This window comes from Zonotrichia albicollis, chromosome 9 (genome assembly GCF_047830755.1).
Source record: "Zonotrichia albicollis isolate bZonAlb1 chromosome 9, bZonAlb1.hap1, whole genome shotgun sequence".
Classification (NCBI taxonomy): domain Eukaryota; kingdom Metazoa; phylum Chordata; class Aves; order Passeriformes; family Passerellidae; genus Zonotrichia; species Zonotrichia albicollis.
The window spans coordinates 23,575,001-23,592,130 of NC_133827.1; the positions used below are offsets into that span (position 1 = coordinate 23,575,001).

The 17,130-nt window shown below is 44.5% G+C and overlaps 1 protein-coding gene across 1 annotated transcript in view; it reads left to right on the plus strand.

The window, feature by feature from the left end:
* Positions 1-17,130, plus strand: part of MYO7B (myosin VIIB) — a 51,923-nt gene that overhangs the window by 13,144 nt on the left and 21,649 nt on the right. The window contains exons 13-29 of the mRNA XM_074547034.1: positions 818-1,028; positions 2,564-2,699; positions 2,931-3,091; positions 3,711-3,749; positions 5,329-5,466; positions 6,420-6,572; positions 7,130-7,228; positions 7,760-7,854; positions 8,962-9,046; positions 10,796-11,014; positions 11,605-11,679; positions 12,071-12,247; positions 12,946-13,155; positions 14,067-14,234; positions 14,498-14,578; positions 15,099-15,226; positions 16,676-16,802. Of these exons, the coding sequence (XP_074403135.1) occupies positions 818-1,028; positions 2,564-2,699; positions 2,931-3,091; positions 3,711-3,749; positions 5,329-5,466; positions 6,420-6,572; positions 7,130-7,228; positions 7,760-7,854; positions 8,962-9,046; positions 10,796-11,014; positions 11,605-11,679; positions 12,071-12,247; positions 12,946-13,155; positions 14,067-14,234; positions 14,498-14,578; positions 15,099-15,226; positions 16,676-16,802 (2,302 nt within the window). The remainder of the gene's footprint in view (positions 1-817; positions 1,029-2,563; positions 2,700-2,930; positions 3,092-3,710; positions 3,750-5,328; positions 5,467-6,419; positions 6,573-7,129; positions 7,229-7,759; positions 7,855-8,961; positions 9,047-10,795; positions 11,015-11,604; positions 11,680-12,070; positions 12,248-12,945; positions 13,156-14,066; positions 14,235-14,497; positions 14,579-15,098; positions 15,227-16,675; positions 16,803-17,130) is intronic.

Consider the following 17,130-nt stretch of genomic DNA (forward strand, 5'->3'; position numbering starts at 1 on the left):
AGATGCAATGCAATAGGGAGCTGAAAAGCAGCTGATGTAAAGGGGAAGAACAAAAAATCAAAGAGACACATGCTCTTTCATAATTTTCCTGATTCTCAGAAAAATGGTGAGAATTCCATTACTGGATTTTCCCAATTTTGATCATGCAGATTCCATTTTTCTTCAGTTTTGATCAACTTTGCCTCCTTCCCCAGCCTTCATTTAGTGCAGCCATTGCACATGTCTATTCCAGATCCCGAGGAGATTTCTAGCCTTCAGCCAGATAATGTTCCTCAGTGACTTTTGGAAGAGAATCTAGGATCTCTATAGTCTGTCTTCTATCTTTTGTGTTCTCTCCTGTTATTCTGTGCTGTTCCCACAACCTGCAGTCCCCATGGGTCCTCACTGTGGTGAGCACCCCAGAGGTACCCCACACAGCAAGTATGAGGTAATGATACTCAGGTGCAGCATAAAGGAGTAAATAATAAAAGAAGTGGTAGTGCCAGTGCAAGCAGAAACATGTCACATGCTCATAAGTGATTTTCACAGTTACATGTTCCCCTTTAACTATGGAGTTTCTTGAAACACATAAAGATCTTTTCTTGCCTACTCAGCAACGTTCAGTCATCAGCTGGCTCACTGCTGCTGGTCTTTGCCACAGCAGAAAATGCCTCCTTGTATTGCTGAGGTTGGCAACGTGCAGTGATGGTGGTCACAGCACTGTGGAATGTGGCAGTGCTGTATCTGGAATTCATTGAATGCAGAGGCTAAACAAATAGCAGAGAGCAGTGCAGCACTGGCCAAGGATGACCATGGCTTTCATCTTGTTCTTCCCCAGCTTTGAGCAGCTTTGCATCAACATTGCCAATGAGCACCTTCAGCAGTTCTTTGTGCACCATGTCTTCAAGCTGGAGCAAGAGGAATACCTTGCAGAGCACATTACCTGGAACAATATTGACTTCACTGACAACCACCAGGCTCTGGAAGTCATTGCACTCAAGCCCATGAATATCATCTCCCTCATTGATGAAGAGAGCAGGTTCCCAAAGGTAAATTTCTGGTTTCACTTGAAATGCCTGGCTTTGCACACAGCTCACAGGTAACACTTGGGTTTGGACACACAGAAGTGCAAAAGTGGCTTTCAGATATGTTAGGAGAGGCAATATCTTCTCCCCATAGATGTTTCTTTCAAATTAGCTCACTACACAACTGCTTCACTCTCTGCTGGAAGGGCTCTTCCTGGTGCCTTGCTGCTGAAACTCTTACAGCAGTTCCAGACAGAGAAGGAAGGAGTCTGGATCATTTTACAAGGGTTTCTTGGGAAATCTTTGAAATTGTTAATTGTTTGAGTATTGTTCTGCTGTTGGTCTGCTCTGCAGCTTGCTCTTCTTTCCCCTTGCTGACAGACTTAATTGAGCAGTGTCACCATAGTGAGGAACTGGAGGGGAACTACAGGCCTGGCAGCTAACCTTGGCCAGGAAGGTCATAAACAGATCATTTTGAGCACCATCTGTACCACAGCAGGTACAGAGCAACAAGTTGCTCAGGTCCAGTCAGCAAGGGCCCTGCTTGACCAATCTGATCTCCTTCTATGACAAAGTGACCTGCTCAGTACATGAGGGAAAGGCTGTGGCTGTTGTCTGCCATGATTCTGTGGTTCTGTGAAATGTTATCCTGCAAAGGTCAGTCATGTCAAAGAAGAAAAGCAGAGATGAAAGTAGCATCTGATCTCAGACATCCCTGTAGAGCATTTTCATAGTCTGCAGAGCATGGTGAGGCTAAACTGGAGTGTTGGTGCAGGAATCAGATGACAATGGAAGTTGTCCAGAAAAGCAAGCCCCTGCCTCAGTTCATTTGTAGTTCTTCAGGTAACTAGAGGATCATGTACAGGCAGACAGCTTTCCCCTTTCTTCCCTAAGAAGAGTGTGGTCCCACAGATCAGGAAGGCACCTCTTCCATGATTCCCAGAGCACATGACTTCTGAGAGCAAAGCCCCCACTGCCCTGGGTGCAGGTGAGTGCAGAGAGCTCACACGGCCCATGAGGGGAAGGCATCATGATGGCACCCTTGAAGAGAAGCACCCAGCTGACTGCCTAGCCTCTGGAACTCATGGTCTGGCCATGCTGGCTGGGATCTGCTCAGGGATTCCTCCAGGGATCTCTGAGTCTTGCACCAGCTGGAGAGTGCAAGAACAACTATGCCTGCCCAGGAGAAGGAGGAGGCATCCCTTACAGCTTCCTGGGTAGCAGGGTGTGAGAAGGTTGGTGGGGGCTTTGCTTGTGATGTCCAAAGATCTGGTAAATTCTCAGCCCATTTGGTGATATTGGTAATGTTATGGGGACTTGTGTACAGCCCTAGAACACCAGGCCCTGTGCTTGATGGTGTGTTCTGTCATGATGCTTGAGACAGGGGTCTGTGTAAAAGGAAGGATACTGTTGGCACTTTCTCCAGATCTACTACACACATAAGGGCAGAATTTGAGCTTTGGTTATCTCTGAGCACCACTTCTGTTTGTTTGCTGAGCACAGGTCAGTGCTGGGGACAATCTGCTTAACCATCCTTTTTTACCTGTATTTGTTTCTAGGGCACAGATGCCACCATGCTTGTCAAAATCAATTCCCTCCATGGTAAAAGTAATGTCTACATCCCACCTAAAAGTGTTCATGATACCAAGTTTGGCATCAACCACTTTGCTGGGGTTGTCTTTTATGAATCAAAAGGTGAGTCTATCTCTGCTGGATACAGAGGGGGAAGGGAAGGGCATGGATGGATGCATGACCTGGATATGTAGCTCTCCAGGATAGTGTTGATCTGAAGTTGATCATGAGGTCAGAAGGATTACTCTAAACCAATCTGCAAGTTACTGTAAATTAAGTGGATTTCAGGTGGAGAGTGGTGCTAGAGCCAGCAGGCTGCAGAGGTGACAGGATAATTTTGTTTCCATCTTATAGATTTCTTGGAGAAAAATCGTGACACACTGAGTGCTAATGTAATGCAAGTGGTCCATTCCTCCAAAAACAAATTCCTGAGAGAGATTTTCCAGGTGGAAACAACCCCACCTATTCTGGGACGTGGGACCATTCGGCATCTTGGATCTGACCAGGTCTACAAGGTTGGTTTACTGGCACTGTCTTGCAGAAACAACTCATTTCCCCTGCCTTCCACACACCTCTTTCTTTTGCATTGTCTCTGCAATTCCCTATCTCTTTCATTCAAATTGTTTCTGCCAGGGGGGCTGCAGGAAAAGTCAGGGTCTGGTGTTCATGCTGTAAACAAGTGCAGTGTCAGCCCTGTCAGGCACATGTGCACCCTGGACATATGTGCAGCCAGGCCTGCAGTTGTTTCAGAACCATGAGTCCTGATGCCTCCCCACATGTTGTCACTGACTGGATGTCACTGTGTGACAAAGTTCATGATGGGTCATTATCACAGACTCCACTGAGCCTGTTGTGTCTGTGCCTAGTGAAAATAAGGATGTGAAGTGCAGTGGACTAGAGAACAGTGTGGGGCACAGTTCAGGTTCCCCATCCTGCTCCAACTTCCACATACCTTGATTTCTGAACATTTAGCTATGTAGTGTCAGCAGTATGTGAAGGTACTTATGCTTGTTTACATCTTTGAGTTTTCCTGTCAGGATACAGAACAATCAGCCAGCTATCTTACCTGTTATCTGTCTATTCTCCTGACATTGTTTTCTGATCCTGTCCTTTCTTCCTCTGTCTTCATCCCAGTGTGGCTTTCTGCTGTCCAGAACACCTGGCTACGGACAGGTAAACATCCTGGGGGCAAAGAATGTCCAAAGTGGTATAAGCAGCAGATAACTGGCTTAGCATCTCTTAAATGCTATGAATACCTCCAGATTAAATATCAGGTGTATTTACATTGCTCTAATGAACCTTTTCCCTATAAATAAGGCTGTGTTATTGAAAAAAAAGTACAGCAGCATCTCAAGAAAGGAAATTCCAAATGTGGGCTACCCCAGGTCAAAATGCACAGAAATTAGCTGTTGGTGTTCAAATAAATGGGACCACCATTGGGAAGCCTAAGAAGCAGGCTGCAAAAAAGAATAATGAGTGACGTGCCAGAAAACACTGTTTTGTCCTGAGGTCTCAGAGTTCCTTTCCTGACACACCACAACAGAAAAGTCACCATTAACTCAACAACAAATTCAGCTCTAACAATGTTGCATGTGTGAGATCATGAGGGTATGGGCTTTGGCCTTGTGTGGCCATCCCACTGATGGTACAGCAGAAAGGCCTCTAAGGTCTGAGAGTGACAATCACAAAAATACGCATATGTTGTTATTATACCCACTTTGGGTGCTTGCTAGCCCTAAGATGCATCAGAGCTGCAATGAGACATTCCCAGGAGCTGTTTTTCAAAGACAGGAATGACTGATCACTGGAGGGCAGCCTTGCCCTGTAGCTGAAGCTGAGTGTGGAAATCTGAGTATTCAAATGGGAACTTTAGAAATAAGAACAGCAGGATGAGCACTTCCTAAAGATCGTGGAAGTGAGGGGGAGCCACTGGACTTTAAATTATTTACTTTGAAAAATTTCCAACAACTCCACAATGGACCAAACCCCCCAGACAAACTAAGAAACAAAGGCTGTGTTGTGCTGCAATGATCAGCTCATTGCCTATATGTATAAAAGGCTAGTGGAGTCCTTTTGTTACCTGGAATCTGTACTCTTGTCACTGTAATTTAATGTGCTCATACTGAGATGTAGAAACTTAGGCCTAATTTGTGTGAAAAAGACAGGTGGAACTGTGCTGTCAGAGAGGCTGGGGAAGTCTGGAGCACCTCATAGTTTATACTCCAGTGAAAGTTTGCCTTTTCACTGCTTGCTGTAATATTAATGAGCAAAGTGATCAGCCATCCTAATCCCTAAGGAATGGGCTGTTCTGGATCTTTAGCATTCCTAGCTATGATGGCAGCAAAATATCTGGCCTGGAGTTTATTCCTCCTTTGGGAGTGGCTGTTTCTCACCAAGATTTCAGGCACACTCCCAGGAATCACAGCTTGGCACCCCGGCCTGACACTAAACACAGCCTTGGTTGGAATAGCCAGGTGCATGTCGGCTCCTGTGGGTGGAATTACTTCCACCACAGCCACCCCTACGGCTAGAACTTAGTGCCCAAGAAGTGAAAGCACTTAGTGAGGGGTTTCTTTACAAGAATAAACATAAATTAGTAAGATGCAGATGGCCAATGTAACTCCCATGTAGGTAAATAATTTTTTTCCTGGTGGTTGTGTGATGCTGCTAGATTGTACAAAAATACAAAGGTTTATTAATTGGCCTCTGAGAGTGAATGATGTTGCAGTCAGCATGTGCTTTCTCTTCCCAGGGCTTGGATACCACCAAACGCCTCTCGACACTGGGAGGACAGTTCAAGCAATCCCTGGAAAAGCTCATGAAGATCCTGGAGCAGTGCCAGCCATACTTCATCCGCTGCATCAAGCCAAATGACTACAAGAAACCACTGGTAATGCTCTAACAATACAAGGTCTTACCTTTGGTAAAGTTTGCAATGAGAAAAGGCTCTCAGTTTCTGTGTAACATTTTCTAGTTGTACTTGGCTGCACCCAAGGAGAGCTGGAGTACAGGGTATTCCTGCAATAAACATAACAGGAGGATATATGGTTAATTTGCAAAAGCATCTCAAAAAAGCACCATAGAGTAATGGATAGCAAAAGAGCACACAGGTGTATTCCTGAGTAAAGTTATAGACACCTTTTCAGTAAAGATAAAACTGAAAATTCTGTAGACCCTCAACACAAGAACAAGCAAAAAACATCAGAATCAACAATGATCATACTATGAGATAGCCTGAGAGAGAACAGGAGAGCTATGGGAGTTTGTGAGAGAGGTGATTTGGCTTAATCTGACATACCAGGAAGAGTCCATTTGTCATTAGACACGTGGCTGGGACTTGGGGAATTTTGACCTGGTTCTACTGGAAAATCTTGTATGGTCAAGTGATTTAAAATATTTTGAAGCACTGCATGTGGCTTAGTGAGCCAATCTTTTAAACTCAGATAAGATTAAACAATAATAAGAAGAAAAGTGCAGGATGCCTGCTGTGCTTGGCATGGTATACCCAAAGGCCTAAGTTGATAATGCATCTATTCACACCTACAAAATTATATGATGAAGTCACTGTTCATCTGAAACTGCAGTTTTAGAACAAAAAATGGGAGCCAGACTGAAGTAAACAGACTGTCTCTACTGCTGACATACACAAAATTGAAGATCCTTTGGGATGACTTGTTTATGCTTGTAATTAATTAATTAATTACATGGAAGAAAAATACTATTTAAAAAAAGCACAGTATGCCATTTTGCAGGCCCTCTGAGGCTGGAGGTGAACAGACATGTTCTGAGGGACACTGCACATGTTCCTTTTCTCAGTCTCCTCCCTGTCTGCTTTCCCTGCAGCTGTTTGACCGGGAGCTGTGCATCAAGCAGCTGCGCTACTCGGGGATGATGGAGACCATCCAGATCCGGAAGGCCGGGTACCCCATCCGCTACAGCTTTGAGGAGTTCTTTGAGAGATACAGATTTCTTCTGCCATGGTCTCAGCGACAAAAGGTGTGCAAGCAAAAACATGGTGTAAGGCTAATCTAACTTTTCCTTATGAGGCTTTAGTCTTTCCCACAGAAGAAAGTTTTTGAATTACTGCTGGCAGAGTTGAGGGAGCTGTCAGCACAGGAGAAGTCATCATAGGAACTGTTATCACAGTAATTATAGCTGAATAGTTAAATACTCCCTTCAAACTTAGCTGAAAACAGAGTTGCTCTGAGGTCCAGCTGTCCTTGGCCTGCTCCTCACAGATATCCCAGGCAGGGCACCATCCCCATTCCCATTCCCCCCAGATGGTTTTTTACTGTGATCACACAATTCTCAGGTCTCTGATGTCCTCCTCACACCTTGACTCTAGAATGTTTAGTCAGGCAATCACATCCCTCCTCTTGCTGACCATTTGAGCTGAACCACTTTCATTCATGGTACTGCCATCCCAGAGGTCTGCAAGACCTCATCTGCTTCTGCTCTTCACCCTTTGGAATGCAGGCCAGTAGATCCTTGCTGTGTTTCACTTGCTGTGTTTCACAGCCAAGCCCTAACATCATGATGCTTTTGCACATCAGCTGAAGAATGATGCTCGACAGAGCTGCATCAGCATCTCCCAAGCAGTGCTGGGCAAGGATGAAAGCTGGCAAGTTGGAAGGACCAAGATTTTCCTTAAAGTAAGTAAAAAGGACAGTTTATTGTCTTTTCTCATGAAAAACTGGATGCTTCACAGTACAGTTTGGCCTGCTTGTGCAAGAGTGACAACCAAGGAGGACTGGGTTGTCTTACAAACTCTCTCTTGAATCTGAGGGTGGATCTTTGTTCTTGAAAGCCAAATAATTCAATGGAGAGGGTTTGGTGTAGGAGAGGCTGATCCTGTTCCTGTGCTACAGCGCTGCAGCTGAAACAGCACAGTGCAATGTGTTGGTGCATATAAAAGAACAGGATACCAGTGCACTGTTGCAGAGGACCACCTTGCCTGTAGCATACCCCCAAGAAAACAGTCTTGCTACAGGCAGATTCTTTCTTGTTTATGGCTATAGCTAGACCAAGTCTGGTCAGGTGGTGTGCACTCTTCCTAATGCAGTACCATAAATGCATTTTAGTCACATTATGCTGATTTTGGGTCTCTTTCAGACCATGTGTCCCATTTCCAGAGGTTTTAGGTGAGTCTGCTAAGCTGGCATATCCACACTTTCTTTTAACAGGATTATCATGACACTGTATTGGAGCTGCAACTCCAAAATGTACTCACAGATAAGGTTCTTCTTATCCAGAAGGTGATGAGAGGATTGAAGGACAGGTCAGTGATCTTACAGAAGGGAATTTGCTTTATTTTGAAGTAGCTAATCTTTGTGGTGCAGCTTAACACACTCTGTGCAGCATTTTTGAGTATGACTATACCTTCCACTAGCCCTAAATTTCACGCTCATTATGCAATAATGTACAGTGTTTCTCTGCAGATGTTGGATAAAGATTTGTTTTGGCTCAGTTTTGTTATTTTCGCGATGTTTTTCAAAATGCAGGGCTGTGGCATGTATGTAAAGGAAAGTTTGAAAGGAGGACTTGCTCCTAATATTTTTAGTAAACAGTAGACATCTGGAAAGCAGGAAATCCCCATGGAATCTGCACCCTCCTCAGCTACAAGAATTGTCTTAGTTAGATTGCTTCTAGGATACAAGATGTTGATAAGAATCAGATGGAAACTAACTAGTCTTCCTCTTTGCCAAAGATGCCTAATTCTGGCATTGTGTCTGGTTTAGTTTGAAATCTCTTCAGAAGTGAAATTTAGTCACTGTCAAATAAATGTCTGTCCTCATTAAATGCTTTACATCATGATTTGTACTCATGGATCTTGTAACCCCTCAATCAGAACCATGATATAGGACTCAGTCTTGGTTTGGTGTAAAAATACTCTTGACCATAGTGAAGGAATAACTAAAAAATATTACACAAATGCCCCAAAACTTCCCTCTCTTTTTTTTCAGACTCTGTCTGCTATCCAACAGAGTATCCAAACCAAAAGTCTCACCTTGCTTTTACTTTTAATCCACCAGAGCTATGTGCTGCCTTTTTCAGTTGCAGTGTGACAGTTTGTACCATCTTGAGGTTCATCTTGCTCAGATGGGCTCCTCATCCTGGCAGGAAAACAGAGAGAAAGAGGTTACTAGATGGGGAAGTTAACTTGTACAGTCTTGATGTGAGGGGTTTTCAGTTCTTACAGAGCTCTCTGACCACAGCAATTAATTTGGTCTGCAGTTGCTGTGAGTATTTTTGCAGCAAATAAGGCTGACATCAGACTGTGGACATCCCCAAAAAGGGGAAAAAAAGCCACTTTATTCTCTGCTACTATCATAAGAAGCAACAGAGATAACCTGTTGTTTGTCACCTCCCATGTGTGTCTGTTTAGGAAGCAGTTCCTGAAACAGAGGAGGTCTGCTGTAGCCATTCAGTCAGCCTGGAGAGGCTACTGCTGCCGGAAGGAGTTCAGAATGGTAAGGTGAAGGTGCATCAATGAATTTATATTTGCATGTGTGTGTGTTTATATATTGTGTCCTGCCAGACTGAGTGGAGTATTAGGAATGAAGATATTCTCAACTGAAGGGAGAATAGATGACAGGGTGTAAAGGAGGATATAAAGTCCAAGGAGGGCTCTGGGACCTCTCAGGGCTTGCTGAACCTGTGACATTTCTGCTTTTTGATGAAATAGGACCCAACTCACCTTCAGCAGGCCTAGATCCAAAGACCTGACATATAAGTGGTCCCACACTTCTTATAATCAGAACCACAAGCGTAGCCTTTGTGCATCATCACCATGCTATGAGCAAAGTGTCTTCCATAACTGCTGCAGGAAAACTGGGAATTTGTAAAAAATTACCAGAAAAGTCATATCAATCTCACATTATCAAGAATTTTGCCAGGGAGATTCAGATTCAGATTAGATATTAAGAAAAAAAACTCATTGAAAGAGTGGTCAGGCTCTGGAATAAATTGCCCAAGGTGGTGGTGGAGTCACCATGTTGGGACATGTTGAAGAGGCATCTGAATGTGGCACCTGTGGCTGTAGTTTAGGGGCAGTTATGATGGTGCTGGATTGACAATTAGACTAGATAATTTTGAAGGTCGCTTCCAACCTTAATGATTCTGTGTGCAAAATATTGACTGTTTTCTATAGATGGTGCACTTTCTGGGTGAGGAAAACTGGGGGTGCTCACAGATTATGTATTTGTGTGGCAGGGATTATTATTATGATTATTATATTCCATACATCCCATTTGAGATGGGAAGGAGGAGAAACTGCCACTTTCAGTCAGAAACATTCTCTATTCTGCATCAGTGATGCAATTCCTGTCTGATTGCTTCTTTCCATTCACCTGGCTTCATTTCTGCTCTTGTCATAATCCCAGGCTATCATTGTCACTTTCTGGAGGCACTCCCTAGAACAGATCCCCCAAATAACTCTATATACTAGTTTTAAAGGCCTATTACTTGTAGAAAAAAAAGCGTAACAGGTAATAATGACATTAACCACTTCCAGGGTCTTTATCCAGTCACCAAATTTTGTTGTCTTCTACTCATTCCACCTTACATCCCAACTCGTCTTGATGGTTTGGAACCATAATTGTCGGAAGCCAAGACATCTCTCTGGCTGTCTTACATGGCTCAAGCCCCTGCCAAGGGGCTCAGAGACCTTGGCACAAAGCCCAAGACACCTGTCAGTTTGATTTTGACCCATAAAGCAAACTACCACCTTTATATGAAGAATGACAAGTCAAGAGAGTTTAAGTAGAATAATAGTTATTTTGTCACGAGGTGAAAAACAGATTTTTGGAGTTTTTAGAATAAGGGTTCAGAAAGCAAGATAGAAGAATCTAAGCATGCCCAGTCTTTCCCTTCTTCTTCTTGGCCTGCATCTTCTGCTGTGGTAGTAGCACTTTTAAATTAGTTTAAGGTAGAAACTCACTGTCTAACATAAGTGATAAGTATTAAGAAGTTATTATAAATAATGTACACATAGTTTTTAGTGGGCAGTGTGCCTCAACCCAACCTAACAGACAGACCTTGGCAAGTCAGAGAAAGAATGTTCTAGATAAGAAATAATAAACAACCTTGAGAACGAGAACAGAAGAATCCTGACTCCTTCTTCAAGTGCTGAGCTGGGAAAAGAGACTTGTACATATTTCAGAGTCACTCTGACCAGCAGATTCTGAGCCACGATGATGCCTTTTCTCTCTGCCCCGCAGGCGCTGCTGGGCTTCGGGCGGCTGCAGGCGCTGTACCGGGGCCGGCAGCTGGCCCAGCGCTACGAGGCCACGCGCGCACGGATCGTGGCGTTCCAGGCGCGGTGCCGCGGGTTCCTGCTGCGCCAGAGCCTGGCACAGCAGCACAGAGCTGCACGCGTCATACAGGCCCATGCCAGGGGCATGCTCGCTCGCCACACCTTCCAGAGGATGAAGAGGGAGGTAATGCTCACAGATGCCTTGTGAACACCTTGTTTCTATGAAATCCAATAGAGATTTTATCACCAGCAAGTGTCGCCTTAACATGGCATTGGGTGTGGATATTCATTTTGGGGTATTTTAATTTGAACTCTTGCCAAGTACAAAAGCAGAGTGTTGAGCAGACTGATCTTGTTTACATTTGCTTTATGTGATCATTATCATGGATCAAAACTTCATTGATACAGCTGCAGTGGCTGCGACAGAAGGGAGAAAAGATAAGATCTCTATTATCAGTCATTCCTGCAAGGGGAGATCAATTTCTACAGCAGGGTGGCACTCAGGGAACCATTCAGAAGGGAATCCCAATACAGTGTGTCTTGGAAGGTGCTACCCTTGGCAGTCCATAGCACAGGATCCTATCTGTACTAATACTGTACAAACAGGACTAAGCCAGTTTGCAGATTTCTGCCTACGGGCTGTTCCCTAAAATATCAAATCTTGAACTAAGCCTCTGTTGGGACAAAGTCCTGCTGTGGACAGTTTGTTAAAGGCAGAAGGGAGTTGCCTCAGCAGTCATACAAACAGTCACAGAATACTCCTGTTGTCCACAGAACAAGCTGGAAGCCAGGAATATCCAAGTCCTGGGACCATTGAAAGGAAGGGAAGAAGCTATGAGACTACACAAGGTAGGTGGTATGCTGGTGGAGGAACACTGGCCAGCATTACCCAGCTCACACCTGTGGACTTGCTCAAACCTCTGAGCACTGCTATATTTAAAGAAAGATAAGACATAGTTGTAACCCTATTTGTAATGATGCTTTGAAAATATAACAAGGCAAACACACACACATTTCTGATTGCAGCATAAGGCAGCTGTAAGAGCAGGGCCCTGCTGCTCACGGGCCAGGTCTTCGTGACTGCTTGACACAAGCAACATTTGACTTCCTGTTTCAACACTGTGCTGGCAGAGCTGGACCTCATAATCACACACCTTTGTAAAAGTGTTTCATCTTCATACCCCTTCACTCTAGCAGAATGATGTTCATGTTCAAGTCATGCCTATTTCTCTGTTTAAAGGAGCACCTGCCAACTCAGGAGAGAGAGGAGGCAGAAGCAAGACAAGGGAGGAACGTGCTTGCCAATAAAACAACAAATCATGATGTTATCAGCGACCAAGAAATGGTGGACAAAATTTTTGGGTTTTTACCTTCTATGATTGGAGGCCAAGAAGGACAGGCTCCTCTGGGTTTTGAGGTAAAGAGCTGAAAACTGGTAATGGGTCATGTTTGTCCCTTGTGTACGTCCACTGGAATTCCATCAGTGGTCAGTTCTGTTTAGTGAACTTCTGTACAGTGAAAGAATCCCCCAAATTATTCATCCAGTCACTAAAACATCTCTTGCAGAGGTGAGTTCCCAAAGGTTTTTGGTCACATGCAGTTTAGGGACTATATAGCTTCAAACTTTGCATTTGTTTCTTTGGCCCACCCTCTGCATTTTGGCACCAGTTTTATGCTCTGCTGACAGTGCTCTCAGTGATTTTCTAACTGAAACAAGCTGAAAGTTCATGACCCAAGTTATACCATATTCTTAAAGGCAAAATCTGTGATATACTTGTCCTGATAGCTGTGGAGGTTGGAATTTTGTAGGAAGAGGTGGGCAGAATAGAATGGTATGGATAAGTACTGGATGTGAACAGTAACACCTGGATTCTCCATCAGCAATATTCTTGCTGAGGACCAAGATAGGAAGACCACATGGAATGGATGCATCTCAGCAGGACAACCTCTGAGTCCAAATGATCTGTTGGTAGCAACTGTAAATGGCTTTGGGGTTAGATGGAAAGGCAAATTCTGGAAGGCCTATGGCCAAGGGGAAAAAAAAATGCAAAACTAAACATAAGCATATCAGAGTTCAGTAAAAGAAAACATCCTTCTTCCTCCTGTTCTGCACAGGACTTGGAAACAAAGCCTAACAAGCTGGAGGAAGTGGACCTGGACATGGTTCCCATGAGTGTGGAGCTAGAAGAGGAAGCACATGGTTTGGAAGAGTACACCTTCCCCAAGTTTGCAGCTACTTATTTCCAGGGCTCTTCCACACACACACACATCCGAAGGCAGCTGCGGCACCCACTGCTCTACCACGATGACAAGGACAACGTCCTGGTATCTGGCTCCTTGTTGTTCATGTTGAACCTGCCCTCTCCACAGCCCTGGCTTTACAGGTCCCATCATCCCTGGGTCCTGGCTCTGGCACAGCCCTGGGAACTAGAGTCTCCAGAGCCAAGGGGTTACTCCTGAGTCATGGTATTGAAAGCAGCAGTTCCCAGCAGCATTTTTTGGCAATTTGCTGGCAGTCACTTCACACAAACACCTGCCCAATGCAGGATCTCTGGTCACCTTTGTTCTTGCCCAAAGAGGGAACTTAGGGATGTGTTTTGACTTCTCCAGACACCCTTTGGGGATAAAAATGGACTGGAGAGAAGAAGAATGAGAGCTTGTCTCTGCTCTTGTTAGGGTTGCTGGTCAGTGAGATAGGACAGAAGGGGGAGGACCAGGCCTCCAATATCCCATTGAACCAGAGGGGGATTGAGGAGGGTGTTTTCCTTAATTCTAAGCAGCCTGGCAGAATGGAGGACCCCATGCATCAAGAACTTTGCTATTACCTGGCTTTCTAGTTCTGGGTGTGAAGGGTCCTGGCAGACTCCACTCCACTGCTTATCTGTCCAGGTCGGCAGATGCAGAGTGCAGTTCAGCCAAGGCTTCTCCACCTCCCTCCAGCCACAATATACGTCCAGGGTGTCAGTAAAGAATATGGTGAGGGCTCAGCAACCACAGAGGAAATCTGACCTTTCCACCAGAGCTGTACCCTCTTCCTTTAGCAGGAAAGTTTGCTGTGTTGCTGTCTTGTTGTTTGGTATGAAACTAAACTCTTGATGTAGGTAGCCAGAGGAAATGGGAATTTTAACAATTTGGACTGGGTAAAGGAAGAAAATGCTCTTAATCTAAACAGGCAGAAATGGCATGCAGCCATTGGTCCTGTTGGCACTGTCTGACTGTGCTTTTTGCTATTATAGGCTTCTCTAGCTGTATGGGTGATCATCCTGAGGTTCATGGGGGACCTGCCAGAGCCAGCAATGTTTGCCAAGAGTGCCACAACCAAGAGCAGCTCCGTGATGACACAGATATATGACACACTTGGCAGGAAAAACCAGGTCCAGTTGAAGAATGACAGCCCAAATATGGTGAGACAAGCAGACTCTGTCTGTGTTTTCATTTGCTTTCCTTGGTTTCTGTGCTGTTCTACCAAGAGTGAGAAAGCAAAGGAACTCTTTCATGCTACTGTACTTGAAATGCCACAAGTGCAAAAGTCCTGGCAGGACACTCAGCTCTTTCTGGCAGGAGAAGAAAAAACCAAAACATCTTCACTTGAGCATCTTTCTGTCCTTAATGAATCATTCTTGCTGTGCATGAATCTGATTTCCTATAATGGTAATGTGTATTGCAGAGAGAAGGCAGAAAGGATAACAAGATTTCTAAGGGGATTTCATCCCTGAAACTGAAACGGTCATCCAAGCTGACAGGGAAGGTAAGGGGTGGAAATAAATTGCTTTCCTTTCTTCTTGCCTGAAACCCTGTCTTCACCTTCTGACAGATGTTATGTGAGCAACCTCCCAGCTGAGAACTTGTTTCCCTGCCAAGCCAGGGCAGCCCTTTGTGGGATATCTGGTGCAGAGCTCTTTGGACACGATCCCCGTGTGCACTGATGTCATTTGCTCTCTGGCAGAGAACACCAGCAGAGATTTATTACTGAGAATTGTTGGCTTTACAGAACAGCTTGCTCAGAGGCATGAGCAGACTGAGAACCAGTGCTTAGGGCTGTATAGGACAGTACAAGACAGTTCTCTTAGCCAGAGATAGTGCTGTAACAGCACATTTAATGAGTTACCTTTAGAGGCAAGGGGGTAATATGGCCTGGTTCTCCTGCCCTGAGCAGGAAGAGTTTTAGCCAGTAAGATAGGGAAGGAATATCTCTCATTTATGGGAGAGCTGCCTGCTAGGAGGGGAGATTTCTAGAGCACTCTGGGGTTCTACTCTGTTTCTTCCAGGTGACAGAGCAGCTACGAACTGGAGAAGAGGCTTTCCAAGAGGACATCTCGATCTCTCAGAGACCTATGTCCAACCTAGAAAAAGTACACTTCATTATTGGCAACGCAATTCTGCGTCCTGCCATCAGGTAGGAAATTTGTACCCCCTTCCTAGGGCCAGGTGCCCATTGTATCAAGGAAATCCAGCATCCTTTTTCCACAGTCCTGGAGAACGACTCCCTTTTCTGCCTTTTCTGGTATTTTCATGTTGCAGTTTAGGCCAGCTGCCGCCATGTGTGGCTTTCTGAATACCCCACAGGTATGGAAAGGGGCTGTGACTCAATAACACTTGAAGGTGGAACACTGCCCTAGAATGAGGGAGAAGAGTCACTCAGAGGAGTAAGAAATATGGAGTTAAGGTATACTAGGTGGATGAAAGGTTTCCCAACAGCCTCTTTTTGAGGCTGAATCAGAGATGGTCAAAGGTCTGGATTGCTGAGTCTATCAGACAGACACTAAGGAGAAATCCTGACCACAAGCAGTGTGAGGCTGGACCTTAGGCCAAGCATGGTGTGAACGATACATCAGAAGCTTGTTGATTCTGACCTGACCTCATGAATCCTCTCCTTTTTTATCCTAAGCACTTTTCTGTAACAAAGCCCAGCACAAAAACTGGCTGTGACTTGACCTCAGTCTTGGCTGTGCCTTGACCTCAGTCATGGGCTGCATTCCTCTCTCCACAGTCACTCTGTTTCAGTCAAGACACTCCCTAAAGCAGATTCTCTACTGGAAAAAATTGCATTCAATCCATATAGCATAATAGCCACAGGCTAAGTACCCATACCCTTGGTTTGTGTTTCATCAAGTGTCCTGTGAAGGAAGAGAAAACTCATCCAACTTGTGCCCTCTCACATCAGATTTGACAAATGTGGGTTCCACGAGTCTAGAAAAAATTAAGGTGACTTTTTAATAACAGTTTTATTTCTATGCAGATTTTTGCATCTGTTTCCCTTAGGTCCTTGTTGCAGGTAAACTTGCATTTTCACAAGCTTACACTGAAGTGCTCCTTTCTCCACTTCTGTGCAAGATTCACTCCAAGTTTGTGTATAAATATATAAAAAAAATATATATGTAAATATATAAATATATATAAAATTAAGCAGGGTGTCCCCCATCCTTACCCCCAAATCCACCTACAAGCAGACAGACAAGAGCCATGAGCTACAACCCACATGCTGCAGAGAGCTCAGAGCAAGTTACACATCTGGACTCTTGGACAGCAATGCCATTTCACAGCTGGATGACCAAGCAGTTGTTTTTCCTGCACAGCCCCCTGCTTCTCTATCTCCCTGCTGAAGTTAATTCAGCATGGGAATTGCACTTGAGTAAGAGGGAGTGGCAAAAGGCCCTAAGCATGCCTGAAGCCTTTTCATAGCAAAGCTATTTCCTGAGGTGCATTACAGGTGCTATCCTAGCTGTTGTGGTTGAACCTAGCTCAGATCTACCTCATCAAGCTGCAATCCTGCCAAGCTTGCAGTCGAAATGAAGCCAAAGAGTTCAGACAGTGAATTATCTGTTGCTCTCATGTTTCGTTACAGAGATGAGATTTATTGCCAGATTTGCAAACAACTCACAGAAAACAGCAACAGGAGCAGCTATGCTCGTGGCTGGATCCTTCTGTCACTTTGCCTTGGCTGCTTTCCTCCTTCAGACACGTTTGTGAAGGTACACTGCTAACCCTTCCTACAGCAGCTCACACACCTCAGCTCAGATGGTGTCTTGTGTGTTTTGATGCTGACAGCCATATAAAATGTTTGACTTCCAGAGCAGCTGGTGCTATGGTTTCAGCAGAAACTTTCTCATCACATACGCTTATCTGGGAATTTAAATAAATTATTGCTGCCTTCATATTTAATTTTTTCATTACACATCATACAGTCTGGATTCTGTTGTTCATCACAGTTCTCATTTTAGATCTATAATCTGCAAGGGATCTGGCAAATTTTAACTTTTCCACTTCTACCTTTCCAGCTGAAGACAACTAAAAGATGTC